The 16,149-nt window shown below is 53.8% G+C and overlaps 1 protein-coding gene across 7 annotated transcripts in view; it reads left to right on the top strand.

Moving 5' to 3' along the window:
• Tcof1 (treacle ribosome biogenesis factor 1) overlaps positions 1-16,149 on the top strand; it is a 35,246-nt gene that overhangs the window by 12,824 nt on the left and 6,273 nt on the right. For 2 of the 7 annotated variants that reach the window (XM_006525777.2, NM_001198984.1), the window contains exons 7-19: positions 254-505; positions 2,528-2,740; positions 3,230-3,439; positions 3,536-3,733; positions 3,851-3,994; positions 4,165-4,386; positions 4,480-4,647; positions 7,045-7,146; positions 7,325-7,504; positions 7,601-7,795; positions 8,713-8,820; positions 13,170-13,356; positions 14,396-14,517. In XM_006525777.2, coding sequence (XP_006525840.1) covers positions 254-505; positions 2,528-2,740; positions 3,230-3,439; positions 3,536-3,733; positions 3,851-3,994; positions 4,165-4,386; positions 4,480-4,647; positions 7,045-7,146; positions 7,325-7,504; positions 7,601-7,795; positions 8,713-8,820; positions 13,170-13,356; positions 14,396-14,517 — 2,301 coding nt within the window. Of the gene's footprint in view, positions 1-253; positions 506-2,527; positions 2,741-3,229; positions 3,440-3,535; positions 3,734-3,850; positions 3,995-4,164; positions 4,387-4,479; positions 4,648-7,044; positions 7,147-7,324; positions 7,505-7,600; positions 7,796-8,712; positions 8,821-13,169; positions 13,357-14,395; positions 14,528-16,149 lie in introns of all 7 variants that reach the window. The other 5 variants (XR_385982.4, XR_001782353.2, XM_011246874.2 and 2 more) reach the window with 5 other exon arrangements.

Below are 16,149 nucleotides of genomic sequence, written 5' to 3'. Positions count from 1 at the left end.
AAAGGGTTAAGAGTTTGTGACGGCAGAGCAAAGGCACAAGAACTGGAACCGCTCGGAGCTCGAACCCCGATTCACAAGCAGGAGGCAGTGAGAAAACGCAGGGCATAAGCCTACCCCAGTGACACACGCCCTCCAGCGGGGCAAACACTTCTCGTAGTTGGGAGCCTATGGGGCCGTTCCCATTCAGATTGGCAGAGAGCTGACAGCAGAGGGGGAAGGCTCTTCATGTGCTGCATCTCTTGCCTGCTTCTAGGTGAAATCTCCAGCAAAACCAGCCCAGGCCAAAGCTTCAGCAGCCCCTGCCAAGGATCCTCCAGCAAGAACAGCCCCAGGCCCTACCAAGTTAGGGAATGTGGCGCCCACACCTGCTAAACCAGCCAGGGCGGCAGCGGCAGCTGCTGCTGCTGCTGTGGCTGCTGCTGCTGCTGCAGCAGCAGAAGAGTCTGAGAGCAGTGAGGAGGACTCAGACAGTGAGGACGAGGCCCCTGCTGGTCTGCCCAGCCAGGTGAGTCCAGGGGCTGCTATCCGTGACCCGCTGCCTGTAGTTCCCCCCCCCCCCCATGCTGGCAAAGCCACTGTGTGATGGAGAACTCCTGAAGAGGGCCCATTCTAGAGAGAGAAGCAATGGCAACTGGCCAGGGGGCTTCGGTGCCTGTGGAAACGTCCACTGGGCCCACACCGCAGCCAGAGTGGCTGATGCCTTTGGGGAGTTGGGGGGTTGTCCTGCACCTACTCTGGTGATGATGTTAATTTTCTTGGTTTTCGTGTGTGGTCAGTGTAGCTGCCCTCAGCACAGCTGCTCGGAAGAGACCTGAGGCTTTCTTCATTCTGAGTCGGTTTCCCTATAGCCCAAGCTGGCCTCTAACGCATTCTCTTCCTGCCTGAGCGCCCCAAGTTTGGGGGCTACAGGCACGTGCTATCTTGCTGTCTTAAGTTTTCTATCGCTTCAAAGAGTCGTCATCACAAAGCAACTTATAAAAGCGAGAATTCAAATGGGTGCTTGCAGTTCCATGGCCGTCCTGACTGAGAACATGGTGTCAGCCAGGCATGGCACTGGAACAGTAGCTAAAAGCCTTAAAACTGGTCCACAGGCAGAGAGAACGCTACCTTCAAAGCCATTTAGTACACCTTCTCTAATAAAGCCAGGCCTTCCAAACGCTCCCACCGATGGAAGGGGTGGGGATGGGGGAGACACAGCAAGTATTCAGATATCACATGTGTCCCAGTGAGTCCTGAGAATGTTCAAGGGCTTGGTTCTCTCTTTAGCCAAACCAGACCCTGAGCCGGCAACCACCAGAGAGAATCTCTTTTGTTCCTCTTCTGGGGCCTTTCCCATGGAGTGTAATTCAGATAGCAGTCTCACAGTCCTGCACACATGCTGGGCGGAGCAGAAAGGGCTGGAAAGCTTTTAGAGGTAGAACAAGAAGAAGTGAAGGGGTCTGTATCCAGGACTGGGGCAGGGGTAGGGGGTGGGGCGGGGGCATGGCAGTTATTAAAATGTTAAAGAAGAGTTGGTTGACAACATGAAGTGGACAAGGAAGGACCCAGAAGGAGATGTGACCACAGACCTATAGTTGAAGGGTGTAGAGGATATAGTTGGCTGCTGAAGTTCTGTGGCAATAACTTGGGACCCAGCCTACTTGGGGCTGCATTGTGGGTATTGGTTCATGTCTGAAGAGAGGAGCCAAATGCAGCTTGTGTACAATTACTGCCCCTCCACACAGAAGGCCTTAGAAGGTCCAAAGCCATTTATTTTCTAGGAAGCTTAGGGCAGAGCGGACAAGGCAGTCATGAGAAGACTGTAGAAGCTTGTAGCCACCCTACCAAACAGGGAGGCAGTGGTGAGCCTTTGGCTGAGAACAGTGAGGAGAATGGATAAAGAGGAGGCCAGTGAAGGGACTGCATCTAGAACAGTAGTTCTCAGCCTCCCTCATGCTGTGAGCCAATACAGTTCCTCATGTTGTGGGGACCCCCAACCACAAAATCATTTCATGGCTACTTCATAACTGTAATTTTGCTACTGCTATGAATCAAAATGTAAATATCTGGTATGCAAGATATCTGATGTGTGACCCCCACAGGGGGTCGTGACCCACAGGATGATGACAGCTGATCTAGGAGTCCTGTCTACCACAGGAAGCCCTGGGGAGTTTGAGCCTTTTTCCATGCTCAGGCTGTTCTTGAAGAACTTTGCATACACCCCTTCTCTGCCTTGAGCATTGCTGTCTAGTTAATGAGCCGGACAGTCTCACAGGCCAGTGCTTGTACCCACAGAACAGACTATTCCAGCTAAGGATTTAACCATTTACGTGCTAGGGCTCTGTCCAGGGCCAGAATGAAGGCCACTATATGGTGTCACTGGGTGCTGAGGAGGTCAGTGCTCAGGAAGCCGAGGGCCAGCCGGGGTGGCTGGGGCACCAGTGAAGGTGAGAAAGGAAAGTGTTATCTCCAGAACCTCTGGGCTTCTTCCTGATGGCATCACCTAAGGACTGAAAAAGAAGAACGGGCTATTCTTTCTCTTCACCAGGTAAAAGCCTCTGGAAAAGGTCCCCATGTCAGAGCCGACTCGGTGTCTGCCAAGGGGATCTCTGGGAAAGGGCCCATCTTAGCAACCCCAGGGAAGACTGGGCCTGCAGCCACCCAGGCCAAGGCAGAAAGGCCAGAGAAGGACTCGGAAACCAGCAGTGAGGACGATTCTGATAGTGAGGATGAAATGCCAGTCACTGTGAATACTCCTCAGGTAAAGCCTGGGGGGAGAAGGGAGGCATTATAGCCCAGACCTGAAGGCTGCTAACCTGTCTCCTCAGCTGGTCCCAGCCCCTGTCCCTTCTCCTCAGCTGGGCCCAGCCCCTGTCCCTTCTCAGCTGTGCCCAGCCCCTGTCCCTTCTCAGCTGGTCCTAACCCCGTCCCTTCTCTTCAGCTGGGCCCAGCCCCTGTCCCTTCTCCTCAGCTGTGCCCAGCCCCTGTCCCTTCTCCTCAGCTGGTCCTAACCCCTGTCCCTTCTCCTCAGCTGGGCCCAGCCCCTGTCCCTTCTCCTCAACTGGTCCTAACCCCTGTCCCTTCTCCTCAGCTGGGCCCAACCCCTGTCCCTTCTCAGTTAGTCCCAGCTCCCATCCCTTCTCCTCAGCAGGTCCCAGCCCCCATCCCTTTTTACTGGTAAGGCTCCCTGCTCCTGTCAGGTCTCTGCCCACATCTGCCTAATGATTTACTCCTCAATTTCTCATACCAGGCAAGGACTTCTGGGAAGAGCCCTCGGGCCAGAGGTACCTCAGCCCCCGCCAAGGAGTCATCCCAGAAAGGGGCTCCTGCAGTCACCCCTGGAAAGGCAAGGCCTGTGGCAGCCCAGGCAGGGAAACCAGAAGCCAAGAGCAGTGAGGAGTCAGAGAGTGACAGTGGGGAGACACCAGCTGCTGCGACTCTGACCACGAGTCCTGCCAAGGTGAGGCCAGGTGTGCCTTGTGCTCTGCCTAGAAAGGAAGGCCTCCTTCTTCAAAACCAGAGCACGTCCCCTGATCTTGCCCTCTGTCACTCCCAGGTGAAACCTTTGGGGAAGAGCTCCCAGGTCAGACCTGTTTCCACCGTCACCCCGGGGTCATCGGGAAAAGGTGCCAACCTGCCCTGCCCTGGGAAGGTGGGGTCAGCAGCTCTCAGGGTCCAAATGGTAAAGAAAGAAGATGTCTCGGAGAGCAGCAGTGCAGAGCTGGACAGTGACGGGCCTGGGAGCCCAGCCAAGGTGAGTCCTCAGAGGTCTCAGCCCGGGAGCCTACATGGCCTTACACCCCAGGTCTGTCGTCTGGGTCTCTAATTGCTGCCTGTCTCCTACCTGGGGCTCCCACTGATCTCATTCCAGGCAAAGGCCTCCCTTGCGCTCCCTCAGAAGGTGAGGCCTGTGGCCACCCAGGTCAAGACTGACAGGGGCAAAGGCCACTCAGGGAGCAGTGAGGAGTCATCTGACAGCGAAGAGGAGGCAGCACCAGCAGCCTCTGCTGCTCAGGTGGGGACCAGGGAAGAGAGGCAGTCTGGCTGTCCTGGCCCGCCCCAGTCAGAAACCCCACCTCTCAGAATTAGATGGGTTCTGGTTAGTAAGGAGACCAGGGGGAGCTGCATCTCAGAACGAATTAGTCCAGGAGTCTCCCCCAACCTCCATCTGCACTTTCTCCACAGGCTAAGCCAGCTCTGGAAAAGCAGATGAAAGCTTCCTCTAGGAAAGGCACGCCTGCATCCGCAACAGGAGCGAGCACCTCGTCCCATTGTAAGGCAGGAGCGGTGACCTCTTCAGCCAGCCTGTCATCCCCAGCTCTGGCCAAGGGCACCCAGAGGTCAGATGTGGACTCTTCCAGTGAGTCTGAGTCAGAAGGAGCTGCTCCCAGCACCCCCAGGGTACAGGTAAGGGCTGGATTTACCCAGGTAGGCTCACTCCCAGCCCCCATGGGGCATCTCTGGCCCTTGAGAAACTCTTTCTTCTCCTTGACTTTCTAGGGGAAGTCTGGGGGCAAGGGCCTCCAAGGGAAAGCTGCCTTGGGGCAAGGGGTGGCCCCAGTGCACACTCAGAAGACAGGGCCTTCGGTCAAAGCTATGGCTCAGGAAGACTCAGAGAGCCTCGAGGAGGACTCCAGCAGTGAGGAAGAGGATGAGACCCCAGCACAGGTGAGGTAGGGAGGAAGCAGCCTGAACCAAGACTGGGGATGAGCTCAGTGGAGGCTGCCCTTGGCCCTAGGAGCACAGAATCCTGGGACTCAGGCTCAACTAAGTCTCACGTTCTCACACGCTCTTGTTTCCTGAGCCCCCTGGCTCTAGGTTCCTACACATCTGGGTGTGCCACGCATTCTGCCCACTGCCACTCTAGACAGAAGTCTGTGGCTTTGGCCTTGGGGAAGTTGCCACCTGGGGCAAGGTGTGATATAGTACACACCGTTACAGCAGGATAGGGATGTGCAGTAGGGCTAGCCAAGCATGGTACCCGAGATATTTTAAGAGGAGTGTCATGTCGGTGAGGAACTGAAAGTCGTCTGGTGAGGTAGAGGGTAGACTCTTTGCAGAAGCCAAGAAAGTTGGCTCGGGTCGCACCACAAGCAGGATTAAATGGCAGAGGCCAAGAGCCAGGTTACCTGGGCTCAAGTCCAGTTCTATTCCTGGGGCCTTGGCTACAGTCCCATCTGTCATCAATCCACCCTTGTGGGTATGGGTAAGGCCTCGCCTGCCGGAAGCCCGGGGACCTGCCTTCCTGGCCGTGGGCTAGGCTGCTGGGGGCAGAGTTGCAAGGCACACCACCTGGCCCGAGAGAGCAGGAAATGAAAAGGAGCTTGTCACGGTCTGCGCTATGGGGGACCTTCCTTAAGTCCTAACTCTGTCGTACACATGAGAGGCATTGGGAGTTGGAGCTACTTTGAAACTAACTAGATGGTGATATCTGAGTGAGTCGGGGCCTTTCTCAGGTCCACACTCACCGAATTGCACTCAGAGCCTATCAGTGTCTGTCTTACTCTGGCTGAGGCCATAGCTCCTAGCTGGGTGGTATAGTGTTTGCCTACCATGCACCAGGCCCTGGGTTCCATCTCCGGCACAGCACTGACTCCGTAATGTGGGTTTGTACAAGCTGAACACCCTGACAGGCATGGGGGGGGGGGTGAGATTAAGCAGAAGCAATGACTCTATCGTGTTCTGTTAACCTGCCCAGTTCCTAGTTCCTGGGCTGAGACGGATGCTTGAGCTCTGCATTTCAGGGAGAAGAAAGCACAGATTGACGATTCTATATGGCACTCAGCTTCCATTCTGTAGAGTAGAATTTAATGACAGACACGGAGTCTAGTTGAAAGGGAACCTAAAAAGCAGTTGTGTTTGGGTAGGAGTATATTTAAAAGGCTTTACAGTGCTGAATTTGAGTGTGTGTTAGTGCCAGTTAGACTACTTAAACACATAGTCTGTTTAATCTTTGCAGAAATCCCATAGATAATGTTTTATTTTTACACTCCTTTTATAGAGATGAAAGTGAGGCCTGGTAAGATTAAGTGGCTTCTTCTTGGTTGTGTTTTGTTTTTGGAATCAGGTCTCACTGCATAGCTCTGGCTGTCATGGAACTTGCTCTGTAGACCAGGCTGGCCTCAGACTCACAGAGCTATGACTATCCCTGCCTACCAAGTGCTGGTTAAAGTCGTGCACTGCCATACCTGGCATCAGGGACTTCCTTTTTTTTTTTTTTTTTTTTTTCCAAGACAGGGTTTCTCTGTGTAGCCCTGGCTGTCCTGGAGCTCACTCTGTAGCCCAGGCTAGCCTTGAACCCAGAAATCCTCCTGCCTCTGCCTCCCAAGTGCTGGGATTAAAGGCGGGCACCACCATCGCCCAGCAATCTTTTTTTTTTTTTCTTGTTTTTTGTGTTTTGTTTTTCAAGACAGGGTTTCTCTGTGTAGCTCTGGCTGTCCTGGAACTCACTCTGTAGACCAGGCTGGCCTCGAACTCAGAAATCCGCCTGCCTCTGCCTCCCGAGTGCTGGGATTAAAGGTGTGTGCCACCATGCCTGGCTTGGCATCAGGGACTTTTTTTTTTTAAACATTTATTTATTTTATGTATATGAGTACACTGTAGCTGTCTTCAGACACATCAGAAGAGGGCATTGGATCCCATTACAGATGGTTGTGAGCCACCATGTGGTTGCTGGGAATTGAACTCAGGACCTCTGGAAAAGCAGTCAGTGCTTTTAACCACTGAGCCATCTCTTCAGCCCAAAATATTGGTACATCTTTTTTTTTTTTTTTTTTTTGGCTTTTTCAAGTCAGGGTTTTTCTGTATAGCCCTGGGCTGTCCTGGAACTCACTCTGTGGACCAGGCTGGCCTCGAACTCAGAAATCTGCCTGCCTCTGCCTCCCAAGTGCTGGGATTAAAGGCATGCGCCACCACTGCCTGGCTTGGCATCAGGGATTTCTTAAACTCACACTGCTGTTAGTTGGAAGGAGGAGCCAGCATCGGCTCAGTGTCTGCAGCATCAGTGTTCTTTGATGACTGCTCTGTTGCCCTTTGCCCTTCCTAATTCCCTTCCCTTCCTTCCAGGCCACGCCCTTGGGGAGACTTCCTCAGGCCAAAGCCAACCCACCTCCCACTAAGACACCTCCAGCGTCTGCATCTGGAAAAGCTGTGGCTGCTCCAACCAAGGCAAGTAGGACCAGAAACCACAAGACACGTTAGGATAAAATCTCAAAGGGCGTAGTCCCACAGTGATCCAGCATGGACCACCCGCTGTCCCACCCCCTGTGATATTACAGCCACACACTAGTAGAAGGATGACTGCCGCCCTTTCCTCCTCCAATACCATTGCCACCTCTCGATTCAGGGAAAACCACCTGTTCCGAACAGCACCGTCTCTGCAAGGGGCCAGCGGTCTGTGCCAGCCGCGGGAAAAGCAGGGGCCCCAGCAACCCAAGCCCAGAAGGGTCCCGTGGCTGGCACAGGGGAGGACTCAGAGAGCAGCAGTAAAGAGGAGTCTGACAGTGAAGAAGAGACGCCAGCCCAGGTACCCACCCAGCTGGACTTGGGGTTAGAGCACCATGTGTTTTGGCCCAGGCCTATAGGCACACTTGACATGCCTCTCCCCTTGCTGTTTCTCCAGATAAAACCTGTGGGGAAGACCTCTCAGGTCAGAGCTGCCTCAGCCCCTGCCAAGGAGTCTCCTAAAAAAGGAGCCCATCCAGGAACCCCCGGCAAGACGGGATCTTCAGCTACCCAGGCCCAGCCAGGGAAGACAGAGGACTCAGACAGCAGTAGTGAAGAGTCTGACAGTGACACAGAGATGCCATCAGCCCAGGTGAGCTCTGCCAGGCCCGAGAGCCACCGTCACCAACTCTGCTCATAAACAGATCGTGCCCCAGAGGGGAGAAAGAACAGATAGAAGTCCTAACTCCAGGATCCCTTGCCTCCAGGTCCTCCCCACCATGCCCCTGGATGAAATGAGCTGTAAGTCCCAAACCAAGGCCATCCTAGTATAGGACATCCTAGGTACTCCTACAGCTCCGCAGGGGCCTCTGCAGCACTGGGCACGGCAGTCCCATGCAAGCTGAGTCAGGTTCTGCTGAGGAACCTGGAGCTATCCTGCAAAGACACCCCTGTCAGAGTCACCAGGAAGCTTGGGCTACGGCGCAAGTCTCTGTCTAAGAAGGGCCCGTCTCGCTCAGTGATGCCTAGGCCCAAGGAGTGGAAAAGAAAGAGAAGCTGTCTCATACTCAAACCATTGTCCAGTTCTCAGCCTGGTTGGTTGCAGCGAGCAGTGGGGCTTGCTCTGGCTGACAGTCTCTAGTCTGAGCTCAGGCAGCCTGGTAGAATCGGTACGTGATGGCCTCTGGTGTCGCACCTTAGGGAGGTGGCAGCAAGATCAGAAAGAAAATGGTTGGTCCTTGTCAGTTTCAGCCGACCGTGGCTTTATAGAAACAAAGGGAATGTCACATATAAGTGGAGATTTTGTAGCTTCTCCTGAGAAACCCAGTCCTACTTGCCGATTGAGCACAGGCCACCCGAGCAGGGAGACATAGAGCCCTCCCTGGGCCTCCCTTAAGTTGGCATCACCACCAGCTCTTCTTCACTGATTGACAAGTTCTGTGGCTTTGGACCACCCGGCCCGTGAAGAATGCTCTTAACAGGGCTTAAGAAGTGTCACTCTTCCGCATTTTCCCCTCACTGGGAACCCTCCCGTGTCACGTGCTTACTCAAGTCTTGTCCCCTCCAAAGGATGCTATCTCCCAGCCTGCCAGAGGCAAAGCGTCAGGTCCAGCGTCCCCAGAGAAGAGCATAGAAGGGTCCTCAGAGAGCAGTGATGAGGATCTGCCCTCCGGCCAGGTAGGCTGTAGCTACTCTAAAGGCTGCCCCTGGCTGGGCCAGGCTGCCGCTCTCTGTGAGAGGGTGCAGCTTCCCAACAGGGATAGTCTCACCACATGCAGGTAGCACTTCACAGCTCCTAGCTGTCTTCTGATACACTCCTGGTGTGGTCGGGCCTCAGGCTTCACACCCCTGGCTCCACTCTGCTGCCCAGGAGCCTTTTAGGACTCTGATGTTTTATGTAAACTGGAGTTGGTCATGGTGCCCAGGCACCTGCCTGAGCACTGTTAGGCGGGCACGTTGTCCTGGCGGCCTGTTCGGGGCCAGGGTTGAGGCCCCTTATCTTCTCGTGAAGAAGTTTGAGGAACCCAGAACACTACTGCCCAAGCCTCTCTGGTCCCCATGGACAGTTGGGGCTCTAGATCCTCCCTTGCGACCTTCGTTGGAATCTGTGGGCCCCACCCCAGGTCAGGCCTATGCAATTTATGGCACCTGCTCATTGTCTGCTGGTCCCCACTCCTGCCTGGCCTTGTTCCCAAGGGTGAGGTCCGGGACACCTTCTCTGATTTCAGGAGCCCAACATAGCCACCAAGATGGTACAAGCTCTGTGTGAACCCAGGCCTTTGTAGAGGCAGCACTGCCCTCTTTCTGAGGGAGTAGGGTATTTCCATTTGAAGGAGAGAGGGGCCTGTGACTCTGAGGCAGCTCAGAGAACATTTGAATCCTGGCAGTCTGCACTTTCTCCTGCCCAGCTGTCCCTTTAGCCCCCTTCCAGGCTTGGCTTTTGCCCTCTGGCTCTGCAGTCTTTCTGAGGTACCTCCCTCACTCCTAAAGGACAGACAGCCAGTATGGAAGGTTGCCTTGGTTTTTCTCTGTGTGAGTAGACTTGCACAATTAAAATGAGCATTATGCTAAAATTGAACCTTTAAAGTGGTCTTGCAGATCTGGGGGTCTCTATTTTGAAAAAAAACAAAGCCAATAATTTTCTAGGTTCCCAGAAGGAATTCAGGGAAACGGGCACAGCCCAGGAAGCTGTGGTTTCCCTCTGGGAGAGTGCTAGCCTACGCGGGATTGCTGTCGCTGTTGGGCATTTATGAAGCACTTCTCTATGGAGAGCTGCAGATGGTCCTTCCTAGGGCTCCCCGTCTGGTTGGTTGTTTTTCATTAGCCTGTCCGTGGGAGAAAAGGCCGGGTAGTCCAGCTCTGGGCCAGCTCTGATCCCAGGTTCTGTCCTGCAGCTCTGTGTAATGCCGTGTGGAGTGTAAGCCTCAAGCTGAGGCTGGCTGGAACCCGGGGTGGCTACAAGTTAGAAAGAAGTGGGCATGTGAGGTAATGCAGGCACGAGACGGCATGGCTGATCCATTCTGTTGTAGCCATGTATCGTACTGCGTCACGCACATAGTCATGCGTAACCTCCCACATAAATTATTATTAAATGTATCAGCGTTTGCCTGCATGTATGTATGTATGTGCACCACATGCCTGCCCGGTGCCTGTGGAGACGAGAAGAGGGTGTCAGATCCCTCTGGAACTAGAGGTACAGACAGTTGTGAGGTGCTCTGTGAATGCTAGGAATCAAACCCAGGTCCTCTAACCTCCGAGCCATCTCTCCAGCCCCCTTAAATTGTTTTAAAGGCTACTTCAGCTGCTGTTTTGCCAAAACAAAGGCATAGGCTATGTCCTTATTGAGTGAGAACAGGGGACCTGTTAAAAAAAAATCTAAATTTTAGAATTAAGTCAAGGCTTGCATGGTTAGGTCTGGCTCCCAGAGCGCTTCCTTCCAGTCCTGTATCTTGAAACCAGTTTGCTGGTCGTCCTGGACGAGGTGCTTGTCCACTCTGAGAGCCTCAGCCTCAGCTCCGAGTCAGACTGGGGTTTATAAACCTCAGGTCTCCTAGCTGCATCCCCAGAAAGTGTCGTTTCTAAGTCTCATGGGGAAGGATGAGCCCCCAGGTAATAGTCATCTTCCTCCTCTCTGGGGGGGGCGGGGAGGGGTCCTCAGGGGGTCCCAGTGCTGAGGACACACCCTCCACTGCACTGCACCTCTAGCCCCACAAAGCTGCTTTGAGGGAAGCTCTCGGTGACTGTCCCCTTCGACAGAGCTCCACCTCCCCTCTCTGCCCCAGACTAACTGGAATAAGTAGATAGAAGCCCAGCTAAGACAGCGGGCAGTGGGCACCGCCCAAAAGGGCCCCAAATCTGCTTCTGTAAGCATCATTCCTGCAAATAGGTAGGGTATCCCCCTAATCTGCTCTCAGCACCCCAGGGGGGTGGAGGTGAGATGCTCAGGTGGCTGTGGCGGTAGCGTCCTCTTCCACCGCTTTGCCTCTCTGATCAAAGCACAGCCCACACCCGCTGGGCTTTGTGCTTTCCCCAGGTGACCACACGCAGCACCCACCACAGAATGAGGAGCAGAGGCGCTACAGACCTAAGCACTGCCCCTGTGCCCAGCCCACCCTCATCAGCCAGGCCGCTGCCTCCTCTATCGCCTGCCCGTCGCCTGTCGTCCCTGCCTCGAGATGGGGTGGTGTGGGCAGGTGGGGCTGGAGGAGGCTGTGCTGCAGAGCTGCTTTTAACATTCCAAGACGCTATTGTTTGCCTCAGTGGGTTTGCTGCCTCTCTTGGTCCCCAACAATCTGTTCTTCTGTCTTCTCACATATATATAGATCCCCCTCCCTCCACCGCAAGCCTTCTCCCACTTTCCATCCTTCTCCTTCTCATCACGTGGGAAGGGAAGGCTCTGGAAGTGGCAGCTCAGAGCAGCCGCGGGGGAGGCTGTTTGGCAGGGTAGGGAGGGCCTGAGCGCAGCGGTGCCGCCGCCACACTTGGTGGGTACCATAGTGCTAAAGTTTGTTGCTTTCTCTGTGTCTCACAGCCCCTGGGGCGGTGGGAGCTTGGTAAAGCACTGCAGGCAGGAGGGTGTCCGTGGATAGAGACCCAGCTACCCCTCAGGCAGCCCTCTCATTAGCCAGAGCACCAACAGCCTTCAGCCAGCACTGGCGTTTGGAGAGTAGAAAGTGGAATTCTAGTTCCCTAACTACTGCCTCTGTACCTTCATCGGCTAGGACTCTGAAAGGAAATAGATCTGGAGTCCCCTGGTATGTTGGTGACATATTTGGGAATCTGGTCCACTGCCAAATTGACCCTCCCAGTACTAGGATCTGCTGCTGCTCTGCCGTCTCAGTGAGATACAGAGCAGACCCACAGGTGAAGTGCATCAGGGCATGTTAGAACATATCTGTAATCCCAGCATCCAGGAGACAAGGTAGGAATATCAGAGGCCAATGTGGTAGGCTATACAATGAGACCCTGTCTCAGGATTAAAAAAGTAAAACTGAACCCTACGCATTATCCCAACCTGCAGCTGTCCCGGTCCTGAGCAGGTTGGCTTTGTGCACATTCTACTTGAGTCCTTGACTTTGAAGCTGGTCTCAGGCCCGTCACGTCATCCATCAGAATTTCAATATGCAACTCAAAATGATAAGAGTCTTCCTAGTCCTTGTAGACACAACCACAAGACAGTATCTCGGCTAGAAAGCTGACCGGCAAGCAGGCCTTGTGCCTGTTTCTCCAAAGTATCTGTCTGATGAGTGGCATTTTTCATGCTTGTCCTGTTTAAGAGTGAGTCTAATAAATAAGGTTAGTATGTGGAGATCTGTTCCTCTAATTCCAGCAGTGGAGGCAGAGGCAGGTAGATTTCTTCATCCAAGGATAGACTGGTCTACAGAGCAAAACCTGTCTCAAAGCAAATAAGGGCCACATATACACATATATCCTGAGCGCTCTAGTCTGTTGGCTGGCCTACCCATCCCACCCCCCCTGTTACTCCAGGCAGTTTGTGTACTAAAGAAACTAGTTCAGTATAACTGGGGTCTGCATGCTGAGCCACATCTCAGGGAGGATGCTGTCAGGGTCTCTGGGGGAAGGGACAATGAGACTCCAGGGAAATCATACAGTCACACTGTTACAGGAAATGCTTTTTAGAATTCCCCACTCAGCAGGTGGCCATCTGATGTCACTAGAAGAAAGGCTAAATTAGACATTCCAGCTCTCGCCTTGCTTCCTTCCCATGTGGCTGTGTGGCCTGGGCGCTCCTCTTCTCCCCTCTGGACTTAAGGCTTTCCTGTTAGGCCAGTGGAGTGGGTGGATACTGCTTAGCTTGGGGTCACTGTGAAGGTCAGCTGGGCTCTAAGAGCTCTGAAGTGCTGTGCTGTGCTGGGTGTCTGGCTGTTATGGGGTGGGAGTGGGCCTAGAAGACCCCAACTCCTTGAAGTTTGCATTACAAAGCCCCTCCCTCACCCATTTCCTCTCCCCTTCCCCTGACCAAGCCTTTAATCAGAGGCGGGATGTTTCTGTTTTTGGTTTTCAAGGCGATTAAATCCCCTCCAGTTTCTGTCAACCGTAACAGTAGTCCAGCTGTCCCAGCTCCTACCCCAGAAGGAGTCCAGGCTGTGAACACCACAAAGAAGGCCTCAGGCACCACTGCCCAGAGCTCCTCCTCTGAGAGTGAGGACGGGGACGAGGACTTGATTCCTGCCACACAACCCTCCACCTATGGTAAGCGCTGCTGCAGTGGGTGCTGTTCGGCCAGGACGGGCCCCAGCCACGCATGCCCTCCCCACTGAGGCCAGAAGGCACTAACCAGGTGGCCTAGCAGAGGCATTGGCGAGGACTGGGGACTCAGCCTTAGGCACTGTATTGTTCCCTTAATGAGGAAAGCTCGTCTGCCTCATTTTGAAGGAATTACATTCGAGGCTTCTGTGTGCTGGCTCCAAGCCTGAAAGCCAGAGGGAGCATTCTGGTGGCTACAGGAACCAGGCTAGTCTAAACCAGAGCTCTGCTATAGCCACCTGGCCGTGGGGTACACTATTAGCCTGGCAGTGAGCTTCCATCCCCTTAGCATAGAAAAAGGAGACAGGTAACATTTTATACTTATTCTCTTCCCAGAACCTAAGGTGACTGAGTGTCTTTGTATGTGGCGAGGCCCTCTGGTAGCGCAATCATCTTCAGTTATATATCAGGACACTGTGTCGTGCCGGGCGGTGGTGGCGCACGCCTTTAATCCCAGCACCTGGGAGGCAGAGGCAGGCGGATTTCCGAGTTTAAGGCCAGCCTGATCTACAAAGAGAGTTCCAGGACAGCCAGGGCTATACAGAGAAACCCTGTCTCGAAAAACCAAAAAAAAAAAAAAAAAAAAAAAAAAGGACACTGTGTCGTTAAGTATGGACAGCAAGATTCCTACTGTCAGCAAAATACTGCTGTTTATTTGGCGAGTACATAGTGGTGACATGAGCTCACATTAGGCTGTGGTAAACATCTCAGCACCCAGCAGCTCTCCCACTGGTCCTAACTGAGCAGTTGCTCACTGTGACCTGCACAAGAGAAAAAGATGAGGGTAAGGCTTGGAGTCACCGCCACAGCAGCCATTTTCAAATGACATGGTGACAGCTGCTGTCTGGAAGGCTTGGGAAGCCAGCGTCCCCTTTATGATCCCTAAGCTCAGCATAGGTCCGAGGGAAGAGTGATCTGGTAATGCCTTGCTGGGGAGTCCTACGGCTTTGTATCCTGATGTGCCCCCCCTTCTCCTCCGTTTCAGCTCTCAGAACCAGTGTGACGACGCCCGCAGCCCTCTCACGAGCAGCTTCCCAACCCAGCAAGAGTGAGCAGTCTAGCCGGATGCCAAAAGGCAAGAAAGCAAAGGCGGCGGCGTCCGCTCAGGTACTGTCGGGTAAGAGAGGGCTGTGGTGGGGTCACTCTCTGCTGCCTTGCCATGTGTCCTCAGGCCACACGCCAGTCACTAGCTTGCTCCCAGCCCCCTGGCACTGTCATACAGGCCAGGAGCCAAGCTCCCAAATCCCATGGTGTTGTCCGGAAGAGCGGGCTGGGAGCCCGAAGGCAAGCGGAAGCCCCTGTCCTCCCAGCTTGCCTGAGTGTGGATTCGTTTTCTGGATTTGAGACGCTGAAACCGACTCTTGAGTTGCTTGCCTCTCTTAGTATTCGTAATGGAAGTGGCCTTACTGTTTCCTCCAGCCTTCACAGTCCAGTGCATTATTAATATCTAGGGCAAGATTAGTGGACAATGTCTAAATAAAACAGGGCTCATCCCACCAGGGTTGGTCCAGGCCAGAACCTGGGTCCTCCAGCTCCAAGATCTTTGCTCTGGAGGCCTAATGGGGTTTGTTAACGTGAGGGAAGAGTCTATCGGACACCCAACACCCTAAGGGGCAGGAGAAGAAGGCTGTACTGAAGCCCCTCCCAGCTTCGGGGAGCTACTGTGCCACCCTGTTACCCGGTGCATCACAGACTAGCCCAAAAAGAGCCTCTGGCGGCCGGGTGATCCAGTGGGTAGTGAGATGGCCTGAGCATCTGCCCTGCTGGGCACCGAGGCTGCAGCAGGCACGAGACCTTCACGGAGTCCTAAGCCAGCAGAGACACAGCCATTACACAGAAAAAGCAGCATAAATTAGTTGTCACCAACTGCTAGGTGTTGCAAAGGGAACAGCACAGAACAGAGAATAATGGGTGACCTGCTTTAGAAAAGGCGGGCAGGGAAGGCTTCTCTGGGAACATGAGCAGAGCCTGCCCTGCAGGAAGGGAACCCAGAGGTACTAGAGCCCTAGGTGATTGACATAGGGCGGGTAAGATAAAGTAGCAAGGGGGTCAGGCCATACCTGGACTGCTTTGTGTCTGCAGCTCCAGGAGGCTTAGCAAAGGCTCATCTATTGTCTGTGTGCTCTTCCTGACTTCTAGCAGGATGGGAAGCAGGGGTGCCCTGAGGGACCACCTAGCCAGGGACACATCCCAGAGGAGACACAGGTGATGGCCACTGGAGTTGGGGCTGCGCTGTCCTCCCCTGGGCCCAGATTAGAGAGCAAAGCCATAGCTCACCACCTGGTACCCATCTTTCCAGCTGCGATGGCTCCTCTATTCTCCACCTTGGCCTCAGGGCTTTTCTTGCTTGAACATCCCTGCCTCTTTACCCATGCCAGTCATTTCTGGCTCAGGGTAGCACAGATGCTGTTCTGAGAATCTATGGGTCTCAGGGCCTCCTCGTACCATCAGTGGATAACAGAGGGACCCTGGGTCTCTCCCACTGGTGTTGAAAGCTCATTCTTAAAAAGCCAGTAAGCAGGGGGCTGGAGAGATGGCTCAGTGGTTAAGAGCACCGCCTGCTCTTCCAGAGGTAATGAATTCAAATCCCAGCAAATACATGGTGGCCCACAACCTTCTGAAATGAGATATGATACCCTCTTCCAGTGTGTCTGAAGATAGCTACGGTGTACTTATATATAATAAATAAATCTTTTTTTTTTAAGCCAGTAAGCATGGGGCAGGGGCACAGCTCACTTA

The sequence above is a fragment of the Mus musculus genome, chromosome 18, assembly GCF_000001635.26.
Source record: "Mus musculus strain C57BL/6J chromosome 18, GRCm38.p6 C57BL/6J".
In the NCBI taxonomy this organism is placed as follows: domain Eukaryota; kingdom Metazoa; phylum Chordata; class Mammalia; order Rodentia; family Muridae; genus Mus; species Mus musculus.
Note: the sequence above shows the minus strand (reverse complement) of the source record. Positions and strands in the feature narration are given on the sequence as shown.